General features: G+C 43.2%; 1 protein-coding gene across 9 annotated transcripts in view; it reads left to right on the top strand.

The window, feature by feature from the left end:
* Nucleotides 1-4,093: 4,093 nt before the first annotated feature.
* Nucleotides 4,094-23,656, top strand: part of pax6b (paired box 6b) — a 28,945-nt gene continuing 9,382 nt past the window's right edge. For 2 of the 9 annotated variants that reach the window (XM_020615684.1, XM_020615680.1), the window contains exons 1-4: nt 13,122-13,244; nt 18,938-19,119; nt 21,849-21,902; nt 22,703-22,726. In XM_020615684.1, the coding sequence (XP_020471340.1) occupies nt 19,107-19,119; nt 21,849-21,902; nt 22,703-22,726 (91 nt within the window). In that variant the 5' untranslated portion in view covers nt 13,122-13,244; nt 18,938-19,106. Of the gene's footprint in view, nt 4,137-13,121; nt 13,245-18,634; nt 18,734-18,937; nt 19,120-21,146; nt 21,609-21,848; nt 21,903-22,702; nt 22,727-23,656 lie in introns of those variants that run through there. The other 7 variants (XM_020615687.1, XM_020615683.1, XM_020615685.1 and 4 more) reach the window with 6 other exon arrangements.

Below are 23,656 nucleotides of genomic sequence, written 5' to 3'. Positions count from 1 at the left end.
TTTCAACATCAATATTTCACTGAGGAATTGAAAGTGTGGGGGGATGCAGCTACAGGGGTGTTCAGTTAACCATGAGATTACACACTGTAGAAGGCATTTGGTTAATGTAATTAAGAAAACCCTATGGTGGGAGACACAGAGCATTAGTGTCCAGGATGTGCAGTTCCGCTGTGGCCTCGTCCTGCCCTACGCACACAGCCTGGATTTACTGATCATTGCTTTTGTGTGCAATGAAAGCTTTGGTTTAGTTTAAGATGTAGTTTGTTTAAGCATAAACAAATTCATCTGAACATGTGAATACTTAACTGGTTATAAATAACTGAGCTCGTACACAGATTTGTGGAAAAGAGTTACCAAACGTAATCTTTCTTTCAATTGGTGTACTGTATATACCAGAATGTTTATCAGTGTTATCTGTACATTTCATTTAGTATTTGAAAGAAGAAAAAACAACATACTTTATTCTTAGTCTTATTTGGTACTACTTCCTGAAGCTGCAGGGCCAAAATTTAGCTCCGGGAGCTCGCCTCCAAAAATGGCTGAGGCAGTGGAAACAAAAGCAGAACCAATGACAGGGGGGTACCGGTTCTGTTATGGGTTAATGGGTTCCTACAGTGGAAAAGGCCTATTATAGAGCTTCAGAGGTTCTCTGCAGAGATGGAAGAACCTGATGGATGGATGACCATCTCAGCAGCAGTCCATCCATCAGGTAGACTGGTAGAAGCCACTTTGAGTAAAGCTGTTTGGTGTTTGACAAACACCATTTAAAGGACTCTGGGAGTCAGTTTTTGTTTTTTTTAATTAATTTGCTAACATTTCTACAAACATATTTTCACTTTGTCATTATGGATTATTGAGTGTAGCTTGAAATGGCAGTTTATCCATTTAAATTTTAATACTGTGCAAAACTGAAAAGGCCTGATTACTTTCTCAAGCAACTAACTTTTAATTTGCTCCTTTATTTTTCATCAGACATTGCACTTGCAAAGTTAACATGCTCCTATATTTTGCTTTCTGTGGTTTGGAGTTGCACTGTGTTTGGGGGATTTCCCAGTACTTTCCTCATAGTTTGTCATCTTTTCTACAAAAGCTTTCTGTCAGTTTTTAGGGTTGGTGGAAGAGTAGGATACTGATTTGACTTAACAGTAACAGGGAATACAGAGTCTCTCATCACACAACTGCACCCCACAATTTCCCTCTCCCTTGTGAATTTTCATAGTTATAATAACTCACCGCCCCTACTATTCTGGAGAGATTAATAAACTTCTCATTGCTGCCACACAGGAGAAAAGAAACCTTTGCTCTGTTTAATGACAACTGTAAAGTGGAAGCAATCATGGGATGCCTCCCATGACATTTCCCCCGTTCCTGTCCGCTCCACTTATCTTAGACAAATGGCCGTGCCAGGCCACTATCGAGATGAAGCGTTTTCCCCGAGTCATTACGTCTGTCACCGAGGCCATTTCCATATTGAAAAATCTGAAACAATAAACGACGCCTGAGCCTTTAATAACTGTGAGGGAATCATATTTGGAAAATTGCATTGAAGCAATAACCTTTTCTCCCTGTAATTAGATGACAGAGAGGTCCTGGTTTTAATTAAGTCAGCAATTTATAGTCTCACGGCCATACCTCAGCATGCTGATTAGTATAGAAGGGATCACAGAACAGCGTTGCCTCAATTTGAACAGATTTGATCTAGTAATTACTGTGTTATATGGCAAAGGCCGCAGCAAGTCTCAGACTCAAGACTCTGTTGTTGCAGTGCTCCTTGAAGCATGGCCCTTCTCATCGTTACTCGAGCTGCAAATATACGGCAAGCAAGTGTCTGTCTGAATAGGTCTTCAAAGGAGGTCATCAACAGAGGACATAATGTTTGAGGAGGCATATTAAGGTGGAATTGTGAATATGAGGCTCTGTGTGTGGGTGTGCTTTAGAGGGGATTTGTTTGGATGCAGCATCATTTTATGCCAAATCTTAATTGATCCTCTTGGTCACTATTAACTGTTAACATTTGCAGGAGGGGACAGAACAGTTAAGGATGCTGCTTTAGTGCTGTGTTAATAAACATGGCAATTTACTGTCAGTTAATGTCCTGACAGGTCGTAATGAAGACCATGAAAAGAAGATTAGCTGGAGCTGTTATAGTAGACTGTCTGGGGACCGTCATCATGAGACTGCAGGGACCGGTGCTTGTTGTGTGAGCTGGCATGCTCTGGCTCTCTGTAGTCATCCTCATGATTGACATTAATGGTCCGGTTTTAGGAGAAGAATTGTAAATTTGTGTTCTCTCTTTTGGGAGTATGACATTTATCACATTAGAAAGACATGCATTCATAGGCGATCACAACAATAGCACATGGCAGTCCCTTTGACACATTAGTGACCTCAAACAGATGCTTGTGATCTGTGCTGCTAATTTCATTGGCTTCTCTGACTAACCACAACAATATGTTTACAGTATGGTTAAAGGCCATTGTGTTGAAGAACAGGGATAAGAAATGTTCAAAAGTGCTGAATTGTATCATGTTTAATACTAATTTGATCTTTTTCTCTAACTCATCAGTTAATAACTGTAGCTTGCAACATTTAAAATAAGCCACACAGTCATCATTGATGGCCAGGAAGCCTGTGTGGCAACAAAGCCACAGATTTAACTACAGTATATTGTGATATTCTAAACAGAGTTGCAGAGTGTAGGATTCATATATCAGAGGTTAAGGGGGTGGTCATGAACCACAGCATCCCTGGTTTGAGTCCAACGAGGGACCTGTGTTGCATTCCCCATCTTTCTCCCCTCATTTCCTGTCCTCTTTCTACAGTGTCAAACTGTCCCAGAATACTTCAAGACTTTTAATAGGAAGTGAACACACCTGGTAGAAATCAGAGGAACAGTGCATGGAGACTTCTGTCGATCTAAGATGCATATTCCAGAGGCCTAATGGGAGAATGGGAATAATTAATCCTAGAGGACATCTGAGATTGAGGAGAGGGGGGATGCTGGATCTTCCCTCCATAAAGGTCAGACTTCATAATAAGGAACAATGCAAAACAACAAATTTGATCCTCTTCCTTCAAACAGCATAACTGTATTGCCTGAGAGCAAACCCTGAGACACACTGGGACATTAAGTGCTAATACTAAATTCCATCCCCAGGCTCTGAATCATCCACAGATCTGTGACAAAGCCTCTGCAGAGGCGATGGAGTCTGGTGCTAAATGTGTACCACTGGCTAAACATCATGTGTGTGCTGACGCTAGAAGCTAAAGACTGTCTCTAGGCCTCATCTGTGTGACTGTGGCCTGTGATTTATGGGTCATCATTTGGTTGACATTTTGCTCTGGTCCAATGTTCTAGTCAGTTGGCATTACAGTTATACTGTCTTTACACCTTCTCTGCACTGTGGCATGTTTGGCAAGTGTGCGCAGGCCCCAAAAATGCCATTTCTAGCTTTTGTGCTGTTTTTCTGTGGCAGGGGGATTTTAATACTCTATGATTTAAAGAGTGTGTCTCCAAAGTCTAAAGCCTCCTCCTCTTCTCAGAGCACTGAGACAAAGGACACTGAAAACTAAACATCACATGCTCCATCTTCTTCTATTACTCTTTAGGATATCATCAACACCCTCAGACTCTTTCTCTGGCTTGCTTCACTGCTCTGTTCAGCAGATAGGGTGGTGGAGCAGTTTTGGCTGCATAAAGAGTGTCTCCCCTGGGCTGCAGCGGAGCTCCTGTCCCCTTCTCTCCCTGCAGCTGGAGCTACCAGAGCCAGATGCTATGTAGCTCCACCACCCTCTGTCCCCCCTTTCTCTCTTCCAGGAGGACGGTGCCCAGAGAGGAGGATGACAAACGCCTCTGCCTCCTCTTACTGACGGATTTGGACGACCTGACTCCAGCCCCGCACTGTTCCAACCGCCAGCACAAGATGTTGACTTAATGGAAGGGGGTTGGCTGTGGTTGGGCCCATATGCGTTTGTATTTGGGAAATATGGCAGGGCGGTGTGTCTATGTATCTGTGTATTCAATAGGATTGTGTGTGTGTCTTTGTGTGTCTTTTCATCTAGCCCAGACTGCCTACATCCATCATGCCGTGGTGTTCTGGCAGAGAGTGGGACTCAGACAGCTTCACTAACACACGGTCAGTTAAATTGCCTGTTAAATTGTCCTGGTCCGTAGCTATCTTAGGTGTACATAAAAACACTGCACTTAAAGCCTGCACTTAAAGGCAGAAATTGTCAAGTAAATGCCAGCCTCCCTCCATGCATAGAGAGGGAGACAGAGAGAGAAAGAGGGAGAGGTGGAGATCCTCTAAGGGAAACACATTTCCATTACAAGACCAAATACTGCAGCACACGAAGGGGAATTTATGTGTGTCTACTGTAGATGCCACAACTGTTAGCTTATTTATTACCCAAGCTAAAATATCAATAATCAACATCAAATTATACAATTTATATTGAGGTCTACAGAATATTATAGGACACATTCAAAAGTCTATAACAATTGTTTCATTTTGTAAGAGATATATTCAACATATGAGCTCCAGGTCCAACTGATCAATAGGCCAAATGATGCATGAGCAGTAAAACCTTAATACCACTTCATCACTGTGCTCTCTTAATGACTGAAGCAGAGGTTTCAATCCAATACATCTGACATTTCTCTTCATGCAACCAGATGGAAAATTAAGTCTCATTCTTTTAACATTAGTGGGATATTAAGAATAATTGTGTGCTTCCTTCCTGTGTATCTGAAGCATAAAGATTTAGAGAAATGTTCTATGCTACCAGTGATGTAGAGAAAAAGTGGGTTTGTTACTGCTCTGGTGAGTAAGGCAAAACGCAACACACACACACACAAAGGGGTGGGGGGTAATTATACATTTACAAAAACATCTAAATCTAAACCTTATTGCAACCTCAAAATGCAAACTTTTGTGTGTAGACTAGTGTTCTTTATTTACACCAGGCTCCTTTATTATTTCATAGAGTAGCTGATGGGCAATAACATAATGCTAAAATGTTAGATTTAGAAAGTTACAAACTACTGACAAGTTTTTTTTCTATCAAAATATTCTAAAAAGATGAATCAATATTTATAGCAAACTTCAGCAGGTCAGTCACTAAATCAATATCACCATTATTTAAGTCCACATGCTGTGTCAGTGGTAACAGAATTAGAACCTTGATAAGTAAATGGGTGCATAGTCTGCCAACACACTCTGGGATTTGAGAGGTCAGGGAACTACATGGCATCAGTGAACAATGTACTGTATGACAGTGGCTTTGAAAACATCAATATGTGTCAGCAACCATTAAGAAGGTTTCGTTTGCATTAAAAGATTTGTAAATTACAGAGAGAAACTGATATAATCAACTCAGTTATGATAGTAAAGTTGGGGTCTCCTGATTTATGGTGTGAAATATCATTGATTTGATAGACACCTGGTTATTTTAAAATCAGGAAACTGAATTATTTACCAATAAAACAGAGGTGTGAGGCCAGTTTGAGTCGTTTTACTAAACGATATGATTAAACTTTGCTATATCCTCTGAGTGTCCCCACCAGAATGTAGTGCCAACCATAGAATATATGTTATCAAATATTCAGATTTTCATTTAAGAATCCAATCAGTATCAGTACTCAAAGCATTTTCGGCGCCAGGTCACTGTTGTTCAGCATTGAGCAAATGAACCCAGAAGCCTGTTTCAACATCACGTTATACAACAACAGTAAGAACTGCAGCGGAGGTGACAGAACTCCGGCGCTCAGTTTCGGGCTCTCCATTTCGGCGCTAGGGGGCAGAAAAGCTCCACAAGTGGCGATGATGGCGCGTACTGTGCCTGGTACTGGGACTGAGAACTGCTGTAGCACACAGGCCCCACTTTCCTCAGTCGTTTTCTGAGAGGGTCCTGTTTGCATTAACGCATTGGATATACTTGATTGATTTGTATACATTTATTGTGACGGTTTGCGCGACTTTGTATTCCGTCCTTAATTGCCTGTTAATTCATCCATGTGCCTAATTAAAGTGAAATCTTAATTATGAATAGAATTAGTTAGCAGTCCTATAGAAAATGTAGATATTCTATTATAAACACACAGTTTAACCATAAATTCGTTTACCAAGTCTGTATTCAAAATATCGCATTGGTTAGTCTCTAGGTGTAGGACTATTATGTCTTCAGTAGTGGGTGTGCTTGCAGGAGAAGGGTAATGATGGCGGGGTCTCCCCGTTGGAGCGCTTTTCTTTGGGCCCACATGACAACATTCTCCCTCCTACTGTCGTTTATATTGCTGCTTCTCCCAGGTGTGATTCTTTACTCGCTTTCAGGTCTTCCATTTGCGTAAGGAGGTGTGGCAAGGTCGAGAAGCCAAAGTGCGGCCTCCTTGTAGGCCCTCTCCAGTGGTGGCTGTGCAGGCAGGGAACTTTGCAGGGGTTTTTTGGCTAAACGTCTGCCCATCTGCTTGCCCATCTGAACCGGGGCAAATCTTAACTTTCACAACGCATCTTACGGAGGAAGTCTCTTAGTGTGTGAAAGCGCGTGCGTGTGTAGCGTAGAAGGGAGTCGAGAGGTGACTGAAGTAAATGTGATGAATATTCATAACCATACGTGCCACAGTTCTAACGTATTTTTGTCTAGCGTGATTGGTTATTATAGGTAGGAGGCTTCAGTGGTGATATTCCAGGAGTACTGTTAAACACAAGATCTAGGCAAAATAATCCAAGAAGCCTCATTTTTGGAGGTTTAAATCCACTGCTTGAACGAAGCCATGCGGCCAGGATTATTCACCACATTATTCGATTCTTCCTGAACCTCTATTTTAGTTTGAACCGTTCATGTGAAATCAGTTTATCTTGTCAACAGGGCATTAATCATTATCATAGAGAGAGTTTCCTAATGTCTAATTTACATCTAAGTTTGTTTCTAAGTCTAATATAGTATCTAAACGTGCAGGAATAATAAACAACAATTGGTGCCAACTTTTACGCGCACCTTCAGCAGCATTCGTGTGTGTTTATAGATGATGATAATGTCGAGCCCCCGTCCCTCAGATCTCGGGCTAGTGCGCAGACATCACACTAATGCAGGGTGACCGGGGGCACTCTACTGCGACAAAGCCCTACAGCTGTCCTCAAATCAATACATGTCAACGAAATATGAATACAAACAGCCAAACCGCCGCGAATCCCCATAGCAAATGAGAATGTCTCTCTGCTCTCAAATGACTAGTTAAATGCTGTATTGGATAGTGGAAATGCTGTAACAGCCTCGTTAGAGTCAGAAATAAAAATGTATATTTCAACCCAGTACAAGTTAAGTAAGACCTGCATACTCATATTTCATGTTGTGATGCATGATGACGATCAGCAGTCACCAGTTACAGTTCAACCATCATTATTTATTGAATATTACATCTACACCTAAAAGACTGCGCATCTCATCTTGATTTGTGAGCATCCTTTTTTTGCACCAACACAGAAGGAGGGTTGCATCTGTTAGGGTCCAATGTTAGTCTTAATTACTGGCCTTCATGTTCTCCATGGCCCTCAACCGTCTTTAATTAAAACCTTGATTAGGGGGGAGGAGGTCTCGGGCAAGACTATTACCAGATGGGTTTCCAGCAATAATAATAAAGACTTTATCCGCTGCCGCTGCTGCTGCCTGTGCCATAAAGCGGAGCTCGCTGCTCGTCCATATCAAAGCACAGCGAGCAGAAAGAGGCTCTTAATTACGCTGATAATTACTTGTCTAATTACGGTTCGTTTGTGATTAGATTTAGAAACGTTTCGTGGTCTATACAGAGGCTTTCTGTAGCCAGAATGTAGGCTTAACACTGTATAGGCTGAAATGTAGTGTGCAGCCACAGCGGGGTGCTGCTGAATAACCGGCCTGTAAGAGATGGAGTGAATAAGATCAATAGTAAAGCACTGACCCGAGAATCATCTTCGTTTTTCTCAGAGAAGTCCTCAATAATCTATATGTTCAGGGTGCAACAAAGTGCCTCCAGAATACGTGGCAAACATGTTGTCAAACACAACTTTCACTGCTTTCCTTTCTCGCCTTTGTCTGCTTTATATTTCGTACGGTTTTTTTTTCTAACTCTTCCCTGCAGAATTTGGCAGGCTTTAGTGAGCTTTTATTGAGCTCTAGCGAGCTTTCTTAAAAGCAGTGAAGAGGTCAGCTCATGTCACATTTTAACGACAAGCTTTTTCATGGCCTTTGAGAGCCTCGGCATCCCCATCTAACTCATATTTCAATGTGTTATAAGAATATTTGCTTTTGCGGAAACAAGGAAAAAAGCCCAATCAATAATGCATCCCGACATATTCTGCAGAATGGCATATTAGCGATTTAAGATGCCACATTATGAATCTGTCTTGCCAATGGTCTGAAAGTCATTATGAGTGCACACAGGCACGCCGCCGCTTTTATATTCAAGACAGGGAAACTTGCAAATAACAATCAGTTCAATTATCCTCAAAATATTTACTCCAGGATAGGATTTGTCATCTAGACACAGAGAAGCAGAGAGGGAGGAAGAAGTAATTCCTTGCTGCTCTGTGCGCCCATTTTCCAGACGGTTTGTCGTTGTTATTGCCTGATTTAGTGTGTGTTGTTTTACATAGCCCAGTTATCTGTGTGAGTTCACGTACAGCGTCGTGCCGCTGCATCCATTTATACATATCACACGGATCTTCCTTGAATTTGTCACATTTAGTGTTTTATGTTCTTTCTCAGCTCTGGCTTGGAGCTATAGACTTGTTTGTAGAAGGTCCCACCCTGCCTGTGCGCCTTACTGGCAGCACACGCGCATTTTTCGGACGTTTTAACATTTATTGTAGTTTTGCACACAGACTAGTCATCTATCTGTCTATCTGATGCCTGTGCGCCTTACTGGCAGCACACGCGCATTTTTCGGACGTTTTAACATTTATTGTAGTTTTGCACACAGACTAGTCATCTATCTGTCTATCTGATCACCCACCCACCTACCTACCTACCTACCTATCTGTGTAACTTGGTGGCCACATGTACAGCGATACCGACAGTGTAATTACCTCTCTTCCTTGGGTCCTTTCTTGCTGCTCCTCTGCAGCATTCGCTTCGGCCTCTCTGACCCTGCACAGGAAAGTGCCAGAGGCCAGGCGATGGCATTAATAGACTTATGTCTATTTTACGCGCACATCTCGCCCTCTCCACTAGGAGAGAAAGGAGCAAGACCTAACAGGATCTTTACAAATGCCATCGTGTTACCTGTCACTCACCATGCTTGTGGAATCATGGTTGTTAAACCCCCAGGCAAAGTAACGCATCGTTGTCATTGTGCCGAGGATTCTGAATAAACTCACACCTCTCACCTTTTGGAGATAGCATACCTATAATTGTATTCATAATATTCATCATATTGAGTCAAGAGTGTGAACGAGACTGCGGAAACAACACTGCTGCTTTTTGCAAAGCCTGTGAAGCGCAGCACACTTGTGTTAGAACCCTGCATCAGCCCTGGAGATCATGTTCCATGACCATAACTACCACGCAGTGTGTTGGCTATATCGCACACCAGGAATTACACAGAAGAATGCTCAACCTCAGCCCTCAGTGTTATTCACAAAAATCACCCGTATCACAGCCTGAACACAAAGTATGACTGGACTGGACTGGACACGGTGGAGTCAGCTGAAGTCAGCCCTGCTTTAATTTTGTCCATTGAACGTATCAGGACAATGACCAAGGACGAGTTGGTCTGTAAACTACAAATCACATGTCGTTATATAGATAAAACCCTCTTTGGATGTGCTGAATCCAGCCAGCACCCTTTAGCTGACGCGTAATTTACCTCACTGTGCGTAATTGATTGCGTTGCAGCCAGACCCCAGTATGTGTAACACTTTATTTTGAACGGTGCAATACGTTTCCATTAAACGTTGTTAAAGCGCAAGGAGTGACGAGCTCTCATTTGTCTTGTCAGGACATCTGACAAGCTCGTTAGCTCCCATTTTCCCCTGTCAGCTCACAGCGCGACACGGACACTGACTCCAGCCACTCCTGGCAAGTGAGTGATAAATGCGCCTACTCAGCCCTGCGCAAAACAGCAGCATTATTGTTGCCAACATGAAGCATCAGAATCAGTCACGGGCGAGCCTGCGTGGCAGGTGTCAGTCTTGCGTTCAAAAAACTTCCAGCCCACTGTCAATCTTTAATCTAATTTAAAGGGTCATAGATTTGGGGCATAATATCCCCTCGTTTGGACTTTCTCTCTCCAGTCTGACTCGGCGGACTGACCATGTGCACCACCGCTGTTACAGCCCACATTTAGCGACGCACACGGGCCTCACCAGCACACTAAAGGTGCCGCAAATGGAAATGTTATGAATATCTGTGTGCAAATGGATAGGCTTGTTATTTTGCCAAAAAAGGTGGAGAAGAACACTTATTGGCATGGGATGTTTCCAGTCGCTGCACTTTCAGATGCAATTGTAGATCGAAGTCGGAGTTGTCACCTTGAGCCAAAGTGAATTCCTAACATCCAGGACGTGCCTGTCTGCTCCGGACAAATTGCATCCAATCACCCCGGGGGAATTCGGCTAATGTCTCGATCCAGGACCGGGTAGCGTGGAGAGAAAACAAATCAAACTGCACAAAGAGCGTGTAGGGCTTATCAAAACATTTCACACAGGGGGGAGAGACAGAGGAGCGTGTGTCTGTGCATGTGTGTAGTGTGTGTACGGGTAATTAGACTATTATCTCTAGACACTGTATGTTAAACTGCAAATATCAGACAACCCCTCTAAACATCTCTGTAAACTATGCCCGCTGTTTGAGTGGCAGAGTCAGCGGGAACAGGCCTGACAGTTTTACCTCTCCATCCAGTTTGACTGACTTTGGCCTTTTTGGATATATTTTTTAATTAATGTAGATCAGTCAAGTTTTTTATACAAAGAAATCAATGTGCAATTCTAGGCACATAACTTTGTGCACTCAAGACGTTTCAATCAAATGTCGGGCCTATTTCACAGCCAGTTTAAACTTAAAGTTCAGATAGAACTTACCTCCTCGTCTTTACTGCAATGAATCCTAATTTAGATGGCTGAAATGTCCCCTTGGAACGCAGCATCAACTCTGCGTGCACCCACTGCTTTCTGGTAACGTGCTCGGTCCCCTGGACATTTTTCCCTGTCTGCTGCAGCGGCAGTAAACAATAAGGCGTAGGCTATTGCTGCATGATGTTCTGCATGGCTAGAGGGGGGAGGTCGATCATTACACAATTTGTTTTAAATTTGATCAGTCGGGGTGAGCAAGAGATTGACATTTTCCTGGAAAGCTCGCGCAATGCTGCCATAGTTTTAAGACATTTTGAAGTTTATGTTATAAATGCAGGCCCGTTTACTTTCACAACGTGCAGCCTAACCAAGCATCATGTTACACCAGTAACTTTTATTAAAATCTATGTCATTACTGAGTAAACATTAGCAGTTAACACTGGGATTGCATGCAAAAAAGGTCAAATATTCATTATTTGTTTTTGAGTTGCATCATAGCTTCAATACTTCCATAGAAAAATCAGGAACAACTGTCAGTGTGGCTTAGTGTACGCGCGCACGTGAGTAAGCGAGCGAGAGAGAGGTGGCGTTGTGCAGCAGCGTGGTGACGGCAGAGGGAAAACCGGCTGGACAGATTTGCGTTTACGCCTGATCTGTTTTTGGAGAGCAGGGCTGTGTGGGCAGGGAAAGGCAGCACCTGGCTCGACCGCTGTATCCCATCTCGTTTTATTGACAGCCTGATAAGCAGGGACCAAGCCGTGCGGTTTCCAGCGCGGATGTCGAGCACCCTGCTGCGTTGCACAGTATCAAGGCCTCTTAATGGCTGTTCCTCCAAATAATGGCCCAAACACACCCAGCTCTGACTGGCCCGTACCTGCGCTACCCCGGTCTCTTCCTGGGAGACAAGCGGCGGCGCGTTGCCCATTTACTCACTGTCTTGTTCAAATTGACACAAACATCAAAGGTTGTGAAACATGGTTTGAGGCTTTTAGCCTGCCTTAGTAAAAGGGAAGCCAAAGCCCCACTACGAGTTATGGAGACAACTTTATAGAGCTGTAGAAATAAAAACCTTTTAGCACAGGCTAAAAGAGTGAAATGTCTACAAACAGAGTTCATGTTTATAACATTTTAAAAATCCTGAAACAGAGCTTTGCGATAAAGTGCTTTAATACCAGAGCTTAGGAAAGAGACCTGGTTCTACAGACAACCTACATCACGAAAAACGATTAGAGAGAGACTGGCATATTTGAGTGAGACTTGTTCGCACCTGTTCTGCGCACACCTGTTGCACAATGAGCATGCTCAGGATTAAAAACATAACTTGTCAGGTCTTAATACCTTCTTAGCCCTGTGTCCTCAGTAGCTGCCAATAGCAGCATATATGAAGGGGCAAATGCAGCTTTCACAATCTATCGGGGTGTTTTTTTATTAATGTAAAGTTATAAGGTCTTGAATAAGCTCACATGTAAAACTTTGCAACTTAAACTCTACCGGGTAACAACAGTCAAGGCCACCAGGTCTATGGAAGGAAAGTGGATTTTGTGAAGATTTATTTCAGGTTCAGGATAAGCTCAGAGAACCTCTCTGCGTGTGACTTCTTTATACACAGGCTGCATGTTTTGTTTAGTCCTCTCACAACACCTTTTTTCCGAAGCGCTCTTGACCACGTGTTTGAGTCCCTGAGGCTCTGAGGTTCTCTTGGGTATATTCGTCTCTGATATTTCTCTAAAGTCCCCAAGAGGGAACAATCGTTTGCTCTGCGTCCGTAGAAATTTGAGGAACGAGTGGTGTAGAATAAAGTCAAATGGGAAAGAATAAAGAATAAACAGGACGAGGGCCATGCAGAGTGAGCTGTTAGCTGTCAGTCCCTGCACACCGCAGACAGCGTACAGGCCGGTGTGTTCCACATGTACCTTGCGCACTTCCCCATTCTCTACTCTGCGTCCTGTCCAAAGTATGACGTCGACCCGTCGCTCCAGCCAATCACTGCCAACTTGAGGCTGATGCTGAAGGGAAAGTTGCTGGTAAGAACCGCAGATTTTTTCCCCCACTCTCATTGACATTTTAACTCCAGGACGGATCTAAAGTAGACAGACTTTACTCGGGACCTATAAGTTTCTGTCGCTGTGTCACGGAGGAGAGATCCGGGGTGGGAAGAGCACAGGATACCGGTCAGACACGTCTGCTGCTTTTCATCCGGTGAGTTTAGATGGACTCTGTTTTGTAGCAGTTTCTTCTCAATATGTAATGCCCTGGAAGTGCTCCTTCTGGGAATATTTAAAAACTGCAAAGTGCGTGCTTCTACACAGATCTCCTTAAGCTTTGACAGGTGTAGAGAACATTTAGAGCAGACACGTGAGTCCCGTGCAGTTTGATTGAAAGCCTATTAGCAAAGGCAAAATTATTGGTTAAGTGCTTTCACGTTGGTTATTGTACGTAGGGAGTGTGCACCCACACATAATCGAACACAACGAGTTGACTTTGTGTTGTCATTTATCACACGCACGCTCACAGCATGTAATTAGCGATCTTCGCAGAGGAATTAAGTGTAAGTCACTCCTTAAAAAGCGTCTATAATTGTGAGATTTAGGCCGGGGAAATTAAGGGCTTCGACCTGTACAGTAAATTCAATGTGTTTGACATCTGTTCAGCTCCACTCGATTCATCAGCGCAGTGGAAATGACGCGGTCCATCAGCGGACTGTGTTCAGTTGCTGCAGTTTGAAACCAGACAGCGCTTCATCATTACGCCGTAGTCCACGTGTGATTAGGAAGAGACTAATATTTTTGGCTTACATGTGAAGTTATAAAGTCATTGGTCGTGTTGTAAATTACAACTATCTTGTACGTTTCAATAACAATTTGCATAAATGATTGTCACAAAGTATAGGCAGGTACTAAGCGTGCGCCATGGGGGTTTTCTGGTTGATTGTGGTTTATAAAAGGGCCCTGGTCTAGTACGTATACTTGGATTTTTATTGCCCTATTGTTTGTATTTTAGTCCCAACTCTACCGAGCGTCCATGTGCATTTTGGGGAGGAAAAAAATCATAAAGCCAAAGATCCAGTTTGATTTCCAAACAGACTTTGTGTGTCTCAGGTTCAACCTCCTGTGCGTTTAGGCCCAATGTTTCGCTCTGTCACGCGTGCCGAGCAGAGCTGTGACTCCATTAGCCTCGGTGTTTATCCCAGCCTTGAGCCTTTTGCCTGGAGAGGGCTTGTGGGGACTGTACACCTAACTCTTCCTTGTCTCCCTGCAAAACGTCAGAGATCGTGAAATGAAAGTTGAACTAGTTACATAAAAAGTACATTTACATGAACGTGTTATACCTTCAACACATCCTGCCCAAGTGGAGGCGGGGTGCATCATAATTCAGTTTAAAGTACAGCTCGGTTATGAGCACGTAAACCTTTAGTTTGATGGAACATGATTAGAAAACGACCTCTATCTAAAGCAGTAGAGGTTTTGTGCCTGTTGGGCCTTCAGACCGTGCAGCGTCTGCAAATATCTCCACCTCCTTAACGCTTTATATTCACTTAATGTGGTGAGAAATGAGTCGATATTAATACAACCTCTGTTCCGGACCGCGCTCCATGTGCAGCGCGCCTCCGGGTCAGTAGATTAATGAAATACCTGTGCAAAACTTGAACAAGCATGTGATTGTTAATATAAACACAATTGCATATTGTATTGTAATTTACGCAAATAGCGCAAGCGATGTGTCATAAATATCTTTAGAGTTAATAAATCTGACAATTCGAGGGTGTTTGATGAATGACAGGGCACCTGGACAAGAATGTAGCTACATCTGTAGTGATTACTGTGATTAGAAAATGAACAACACTGGTTAATAATAACAACAACTGACATTTAATTTTATTAGATTTGAATAATCTAACTACATTTTAAAAAGCCTTTTCAACCGTCATCTATTATCGTACAACCAACAACATCATCACAGTGTTAAGATTAGCAGCTGCTAATAATAATGATAGTAATAATAATAATAAAAAAGTCAGATTGTTGTAATATTGGATTTGTTTATTTGCTCAACCGTGCATAAAGCAGGTGTATTAAAATGTGAGGCCTGTAAATGATGAGTTTTAATGAGCAGCAGGTTTATAATGTTATAAGGCTTTTATGTCCTGAAACAAAACCAGGATTTGGCGGTTTTCTTTCCTGAAGGAACAACTGTCTCACCTTTCCTTTTTTATTTTATTTATTTACAATTTATTTGCACAAAGTAAAGGGTGTCATCACAAATACAAACAACTCGATAAAATAATTAAAGAAAATCAAATTCAGAAGATCAAGTTTTTAGGAAAAACTAAACTAAGGTCAGTTTCCATCCGTTTTTCACTCAGTGAATTCGGCTTATAAAGATTGCTGTCAGCCTGTAAAGTGTAATCCCAAATAAAGGCTGTAAATTGGGTGGGTTTACCCTCCACTACATCCCCTTCACTGTCCAAAAACAATGCCACTGTCACTGCCTTTGCACTGCAGCTCCCTCCCGTATGCTTTTCCTTTCCTCTTTTTTTTTTTAAATGTATGCATTTAAGTTTCCAGAGGAGTACAAACACCACACTGCCTCCGGGGAAAGTAACGATTAGGCTTTCTTTTCAAGGCCTGTGACATTATTTGCTGCTAATCCAAATTGGGCTAATTGCTTTTCCAACCTCGGCCTATCCCGACTTGTTTTTCAAACAGACTTTTACTGCAATCCAGACTTACGAAACTAAACAAAAACATATAGGACATATATTACTCCATCAGGCTTCTTGGTAATAACTGTGTGTCCACTTGGCACACAGGTGAAGATTGTGGAAGACACAGAAATCCCTCGAGAGTGGAGACAACGAATTAGCCCTTGGAGCGGATTTACAGCTTAACCAAAGAAATCAATAACCTACTGGGGGTATTGTTTCCAAAGAAAACTACTTGACACACTCATCGGGGAATCTATCTTTCAGCCTAGGCAGGTTAGTGGTGGAACATTTTGACAGCTGCACTCTGTGACAAGTGAATGGCAATAACATTTGCACTACAAAGGTAGGTTACAGATAGAGGAAAGAACTATTTTAAGTATAGGACGTGAGGTTACTGTAGAGAGATCATATAGAGCCTAATATGTGGTTAAATATATTTGCAATATCTTGTTGGAAACTTGAGCTCAGATTACGTGTTAATTTTTTAAAATTAGAACAAAACATTCTCCTTGTGATGACTAAGAACCAGTGAATGGCTGTGAACTGATGCTACAACAGTCCCGTAGCTGCCATATCGTTTATACCACTGTCCCACACACACTCACTGTGGTTGAACAACACCAGGGCGCACAGTTGAGTAAACACTGCAGAAGTTCAGACTTGGTCCTGCAGTGAACTCCCTGTTGTACTTTCATGTGTGACACACTGCGTCTAACTTTAATTCAGACCAGACACATTGTCTCAAATAATTCCACTCAGCTAAGGACTAGAAAACTGTGAAATAAAGCGTTCATTTTGCATCATAGTGACCGAAACCACCTTCAGCGCGTCCACTCTTTTTTGTAACAGTAAATCATAACCAACACGGGGTCCCTCGCACCACAGACTCCTATCCGGTGGGGTTACTGGGAGAGGGCCTGTTTGTGGACTAATGCATGTCTAATAGGGGGGTCCTTGACGTGAAAATGTTTGGGACCCCCCCCCCTCCCTAGCTGATATAAGCTGCGTCCATTCAAGGCAGGACTATAAGCTGAGCCACCAGTCTAAGTGAGTAGAAACAATGCAGGAAGGAGAAACAGATGAATGTGCTCGTTTAGTTTACGGGTTGTTTGATGAAGGAGTATTGGCCAAAGTGTTGTTCCTCACCGCGGGACCCTCGATGACAGTTTGAGCCGGTCCTCTCAGCTCATTATCTCGCCAGCCCACTGAGGGCCCCATTCAAGCCGAGCAGTCCCCCTCTCTCTCCCCCGTCTCACTCTCTTCCCCCCTTCCTTCCTCCCTCCCTCTCCGTCTCTGCCTCTCACCCTCTCTCTCTCTCTCTGGCAGCGTCGTTTGTCTACTCATTGAACCCATAGTCAGGAATGCGATGGTTGTTAGGGAGCCCTCTTTCACCTTCGAAGTGTTTTATTGATGAGCTCTGACTTCTCCTACTTTTTCACATGTCAAATAAAGTCAAGTGTAGGTCTTCATGACTTCACTTCACGACCTCCCATCCCTAAAAAATAAAAATAAAAAGTCATTTTGTTCCCCTCCCCCTGCTTATGGCTGTCTCTCTCCTCTCTCCCTCTTTGCCCTTTCATGCACCCCCTTTTCTGCTTTAGTTTGGCTTCCACATCCATACAACCCTCATTCTATTCCCTTCGGTTTTCCTCCTTTTGGAGTAAGCGGCGGGGCTCCTCAGTGCTGAGGCTGGTGCTGCCCAAAGCTCCGGGTGTATGCTCAAACACGGGCGCAGAGGGGTTGCTTTTGGGTGCGTTGAGGTGTGCGTTAATAGCCAGTCATTCAACCAGCGCAGTTTTGTGTGGCCATGGCTACACAGTCATTTGCTTTACTTTATTTACGCGTGCTATTTGCTGTCAGGTCGCAGGAGTGACGTCGCCGTGCCTCGCAAATGTGTCCATAAAAAGCACCCGAGCTTGCCTAAAGGCTGCGCTCTTTACGCACGGTGTTCTTGTTGACAGGAAGGGTAAGGCTATTCAGGGGAAGGTGATACCCAAAAGAATCAACAAAAGCACGTGGTGGACATTTCTGATTGGCTTTAATGGGGGGTGGGAGACATGTTCAAATGAAAAAGTTTTTCAAAGCAAATCTGCTTACCTACATTTCACCACTCATGAAGCAGCAGAAGTCTATTCTCATTGTTGTTTTGGGGGACTTCAGATTTCTGTGTTTTTCATTGAGTTTGGACTAGGACAAACTTAATTCATCTTAAGATGATTGAAGTCTTTAAGCTTTAAACTGGTGCAAGTAATCTGACAAAGTGAAATGTGTTATCTGTCAGTGATGATCTCCGCCTGCAGGTCCACATTTGATGTAGAATCACATAAAGAAAAAAAACAACCCACAAGTGATATTTTGCAATACATGTCTCCAAACTTTTCAACGGCATAATTATATGCGTCTCTAACACTAATCGCATGTGTAAAACCTCAGCTCTTTCATAAACGCCGCTGCAGCTCTTTGTGATTTTAATTTGGTGTTACGAGCTCCGACATTCATGTGCGCGCCGCTGCACTGCTAGTTTCCGTCCCCCTTGCAGCACTAGCTAGCCTCAGGTTGGAGCTGAACATGCCTGAGATTCTCTGCGCAAACCCAATTCAGCCTGGAAGAATAGAGCTTTCCGTCCAATAGGCAGTTCCGAGGCAGTTGCTCTGCAATAGGGCAATATTCACCAAGTGAGCGCACGGAATTTGCATGCGTGGGCTGATTAGTGGGTTGGGAAGACGAGACACACACACACACACACACACACACACACACACACTCACTCTCTCTCTCTCTCTCCCTCTCTTTCTCTCTCGCCGTGGCTCGGCCCCGTTTCCCGCTTTGGCTGTGGTGCAGGGGGAAGTGTTTATATGGGGGATGATGACAGAGGTCGGGTCGCGCTAATGGGCCAGTGAAGAGCGGCAGAGGGAGGCGAGGCGCACACAGCAGACCAGTAACACATACATTAATACACTTGTTCCATCACCAATCAGCATAGGTGTGTTCATTCTCTTACCCCCACCTCCTTTAACCACCACCACCACCACCACCACTCTCCCTCCCCTCGCTCTCTATCGTTCTCTTTCCCACTCTCTCTCTTTCCGACGCTCTCATTCGCTCTCTCACACGCCAGCGCACATCCTCGCCAAACTCCCTGCGCCCTGACATCTGAGTTCACTGTCAATCTCTGTCTCCTTCGCAGGGATACCCCCTCCGTCTCCGCCGAAGACCACTGGAAACTAATTTTTCCTCTTCTAAACTCCCCGAGAAGAGAGACTGATCTTGGTCGGCTGGTTTTTTCCCCTCTATTTGTGGCGTGGAAAACTAGGCTGTAGCCTGTAGTTTGCCAAGGACTCTGACAACAACGCAGGATGCCCCAAAAAGGTGAGATTCTGACTATTACTTTGTCTGTGTTGCTAAATTATGGAACAGTTATTTGGAACATGTCATTTATTATTATTATTATTATTATTATTATAATTATTGTTATTGTTGTTGTTGGTGATGTGATTCTCGGCTGTAGGTTAGAGGCTCAGTGGTGAGGTTGTGTGGTTTTTAGCGTTTGGACTGTGCAGACTTCTTACTTGACTTTCTAAAAAGCGCGAACATGTGTTTCATCCGCTCAGTTCTGTTGGTGTGTTTAGGCCCAGGGATAGCCTACCGCTTATTTATGACAGCAGAGAGTAAAAAGTCACGTTGGGCCAGGACAGTGATCATCGTGGAGAATGGGGCGCAATGACCCGTTGAGGAAAGGTGTCAGATTGATTCATGCAGCCGAGTCACCCAAGACCAAGCGCCTTCTCCAAAAAAAAAAAAAAAAAAAAAAAAAAAAAAAGAGGAGGAGGCCTGTTCTTAGCGTGTTTGTTTGTGGGTCAGACAATATACAACAGTCCCTTATTTTTTTCCAGGCCGTTTCAGTCTGCCCCTAATGACAGCTGGTTAAACTACTTTTACAGTTAACCAGTTTGGGTATGTAATAGTTTAAAAATAGTCTGATCAGACCTCTCCGCCTCAGTAAATAATGGTGTAAAATAATTTGTGATTTAACAAAACACAAAACACACACACACACACACACACGTTGATGCAGTTTTCAAACGAATTAGTCACAAAAGCTAGACAAATTAGTAAAGTAGATGAAAGAAATTACTGATATTGTGCAATTTTATTTTTGCAATTTTGAATGTAAATTCAGCCAAACCTCCAGCAGGCCTTTAGCTTCACATCTAAGTGTTAATCACTTGAGATTAGATTTAACCTGTTGACTTCCTGCATGCTAATAACCAATTCACTACATGTATTCCGTCATATACAGCATTAAAGAAAATTCTCCCGTCAGCCTCCTACTTGCACCGGGGCCACTGTGGCCCGGGCCTACATGCACTGTTTCTGCATATGAATGTTGTGAGCGCAGGATCCAGCGACCACGATAAGTGTGTTGAATTAAGACATTGTTGTTACGGATTACTAAAGGAAAAGAAATGCAGATTAGATCGTAGTTAACCTCAGGAACAACAACGTTTGAGCTTTCAACCTTAAATAAATGATTAACCACTTGGACCTTACGCGGCTAAAAGCTACTGACCGCAGCGCATTTTGAGTCTTTAATAGGCTGTTTTTTTATTTCTACAAATTTCCACAATAACTTTAGCATCCAGACGTTAAGCCATTAACGACATCTTAATTATTTAATGGATGTTTCAGTCATTTTCTGTGGTGCTAAACACGCTGCCTCGGGCTATGTGGCCCAGTGTGATGGAATCTGAATTTGATTAATGGCCGAGCAGCTTATTTGTGAGCACACGAAAGAAAGCTACAATTTAAATGCAATGGCGGCCCTCTGTGCAACTCACCAACTAGGCTTGGACTAAACACCGCCTGTTAGACGTCGGTATTAGGCCATTTTGCTCTGCACACAACACAACTTTCCATGGAGGAAGAAAATGAAAACTTCAGACTTCTCCCTCCCTGGCCCCCTTTTTATCTGTCCCCCCATTCAATAGCTGCTTTAATGCATTTGTCTTTTCCAATTGAGCGCCCTGCTGCGCTGTTGTGTCTTTAAACCCGCTTTACAACCCGCACCAGTAGCACAAACTAACCACCAAATATTTATAACAAGAAATTACGTTTTTAAAATGGTAGAAAAAAGAAACCCAAAGCAGACAAAACCCACAGTCACGCAGTAGCGCGGCACCGGGGTCACGGCCGTGCGTGCGTGCGTGCATGCGCGTGTGTGCGAATGGTCCCGGAGGGGGTGGTTGCATGCCTCCGGCTCTTTGTAATAATCTGAACTTGTTGGTGTGTTTAGTGGGGAAGCTGTGTGTTTCTAGTCGCGGAGGCTGAGTTTGGGTTGTGTGGGGGGGGGGGGGGTTGGGGGGTGCATTGTCCAGCAGGCTTTGTACAGCAGCTTTGTACCCCCTCCTGGTCAGGACTTTTGCAGAGCAGTGAGGCGAGGTAGACAGCGTGTGTCACTGTACACTTTCCACCATAGATTCCACAAGAGGAGGGATATCAGGTTTAAAAGACAGAGAAGCCTCTCGCTGAGACGGAGAACGTTGGTTTCTTTATCTGAACTTAAAAAGAGAAAGCACCAGGTCCACCACAGCTGTAGTATCACGGCTGTTAGCTGGAATTTATTTTGACCACAGATGTTTAAACAGTGTCGTCCCGCCTCAGTTTGGGTTTCTTTGCATGGCAGCAACATTTAGGTCAACTGTAAACGTGGGGCACAAATGAAGATGCAGTACCTACATCGGTGTAGCTGTGGCTGTGCTAATGTTGTTTTGCTTTGTCCTATAGGGAGACATTAAGTAGTGAAAACGGCAGATGATTGACTAATTTGTTATAGAGTGGACAGTCAACTCTGTTTCCAGGCAAGTTTAATTAAAATCCTTACATACACTGAGGATGTTCAAATTCATGATGCATCTATAATGTTTAAGCGCCAGATCCACAAACATTTTCCTCAATGAAATTCAAATCGAACGAGATGACAAACTGTTTATGTTTAAAGGAATGTTGCAAATAATTTGACAGACAAAAAGAGAAAGGATCTGTACAGAAGGTTTATGATTTGATTCTAACCAGCTTTGTTATTTCCTTGTGACGCTCAGAATACCACAACCAAGCCACGTGGGAGTCTGGCGTAGCCTCAATGATGCAGAACAGTAAGTTACTTTTTGTTTTTACTTTGAAACTTAATGATTAAAACCGCAAGTTCTAATGTGGTTGTATGGAAGCAACACCCACTGACACTATGTACTGGTTGTTACAGCGCAGTAACTTTAAAGAACACTTTAAAGGAAATATATATATATATGCAGGCATACATTTGCATGACTGTGGTGCAGGGGAGAAATATTTTCAGTTATTTGATGGTCGTTTCTTTTATTTATTTATTCATTATTTATTTATTGCAATGATAGGTAGGCAGGTTATTATTGAACAAGTTAATCACACGTCGTCCTGCTCCAGAGAGAGAGAGAGAGAGAGAAAGAGAGAGAGAGAGAGAGAGAGAGAGAGGAAGAATAGAGGGGGTTGGGTTGAGAGGGAGATTTTTGTTTCTGCTTGAGTTGGTATTAAATAATTGCACAGCCGTCTGCATTAGCGTTAGAGCTGGCTGCCAGGCTGCATACAAGATTAGCTGCGTAGAGAAGAGCCCTGCATGAAACATGAGGAATAGCAATAATGTCTTATGTAGATTAGTCCATATTCTTCACGGACAGACGCACGAACTAGAAAGAAAATGCTCATAATATAACCGCAGGCCTCAAGCTGAACTCACAGCCGAAGACAGATTTTAACAAGCATATTGTCGTGGGTGCCAGTCAAAAACATGGTAGATGAGGTTGCTTACAGGCCTCTGTGTTTCAAGTGGCCAATGAGTTGAATATTTGTCTTATTCCTGGTGTGTGCTGAAACCAAAAAGGATAAACATGAAACATTTTCTCTCTTGCTGCTGGACAAGAGGTGTATGACATCTGTGATGAAGGTGTGTGGAATAATTTTATTATATTATTCTCCATATACCTTGATGACGTGTCTGTGCTGTAATCTGTGCGCATTAATCCAAAATGTGTGAATTCAATTGTATAGAGTGATGGACAACAAAAATTACACATTTATAGCAATGGAGTTTTGTTTTATAGGCCAAGGCGCCGTTTTTCCTCTTTTTCCTTTTGCCTGCCAAATGTCCATTAGAGAGATGATGGGGCCTTATCAAAAGCTGTGTACAATACCCAGTGCTCCCGCTTTGCTGCCGACTGATGTTAATGGGATGCTCCCCTGGCTTGGCGTGTGATGTCTGGTGCGAATTGCCGAGGAGATATCATTGGACCCGGCCCTTTGGGTTGTCTAAAGGTCGCGACGGCCTCGGTGGCTTTTGTGCTAATAACTCCTGGGTGTATATGGTGGGGAGCGTCCAAATTGACACCATATGTTTTCCTATTAGTCGACTTGCAATAGAATACAAGGCGCATAATCAGCGCCAGCGGGCGAGATCGACTCTGGGCACTTGAGGGAATTGTATGATTAAGGCTTAACCTTAAGAGAGTTTGATTTTTATGCGATGTCCTTATCTGACGGATTTATATGATAGGTATAAATGAGAGGTGATGGAGCAGCCCCGCAGAGCAGGGCTGCTTAATACGGGGTAGGCCAATTTCAGCATTAGAAGTCTGTTAATTCCCTTAATCCTGGAATTACCAAAGAGCAGGAGGGATGATAATGTATTTACTATCAATCAGAAGATTGGCAGATTATTCCACATAGCGGCCAAAAGGGATGTGGTGCTCACTTAAACAGGTTTCATTTCACTCCAGTATAAACCCCCTATTTGATCATTTGTGTAAAGTCTGCACTTTAGTCCTGAGACATATTTCAGAGGAAGGCGCCTGCCGATTGCACACACCAGGACTGCAGT

This window comes from Monopterus albus, unplaced genomic scaffold (genome assembly GCF_001952655.1).
Source record: "Monopterus albus unplaced genomic scaffold, M_albus_1.0 scaffold168.1, whole genome shotgun sequence".
NCBI classification, from domain to species: domain Eukaryota; kingdom Metazoa; phylum Chordata; class Actinopteri; order Synbranchiformes; family Synbranchidae; genus Monopterus; species Monopterus albus.
The sequence above is the reverse complement of the archived record's forward strand: the minus strand, read 5'-3'. Positions and strand labels throughout refer to the sequence as shown.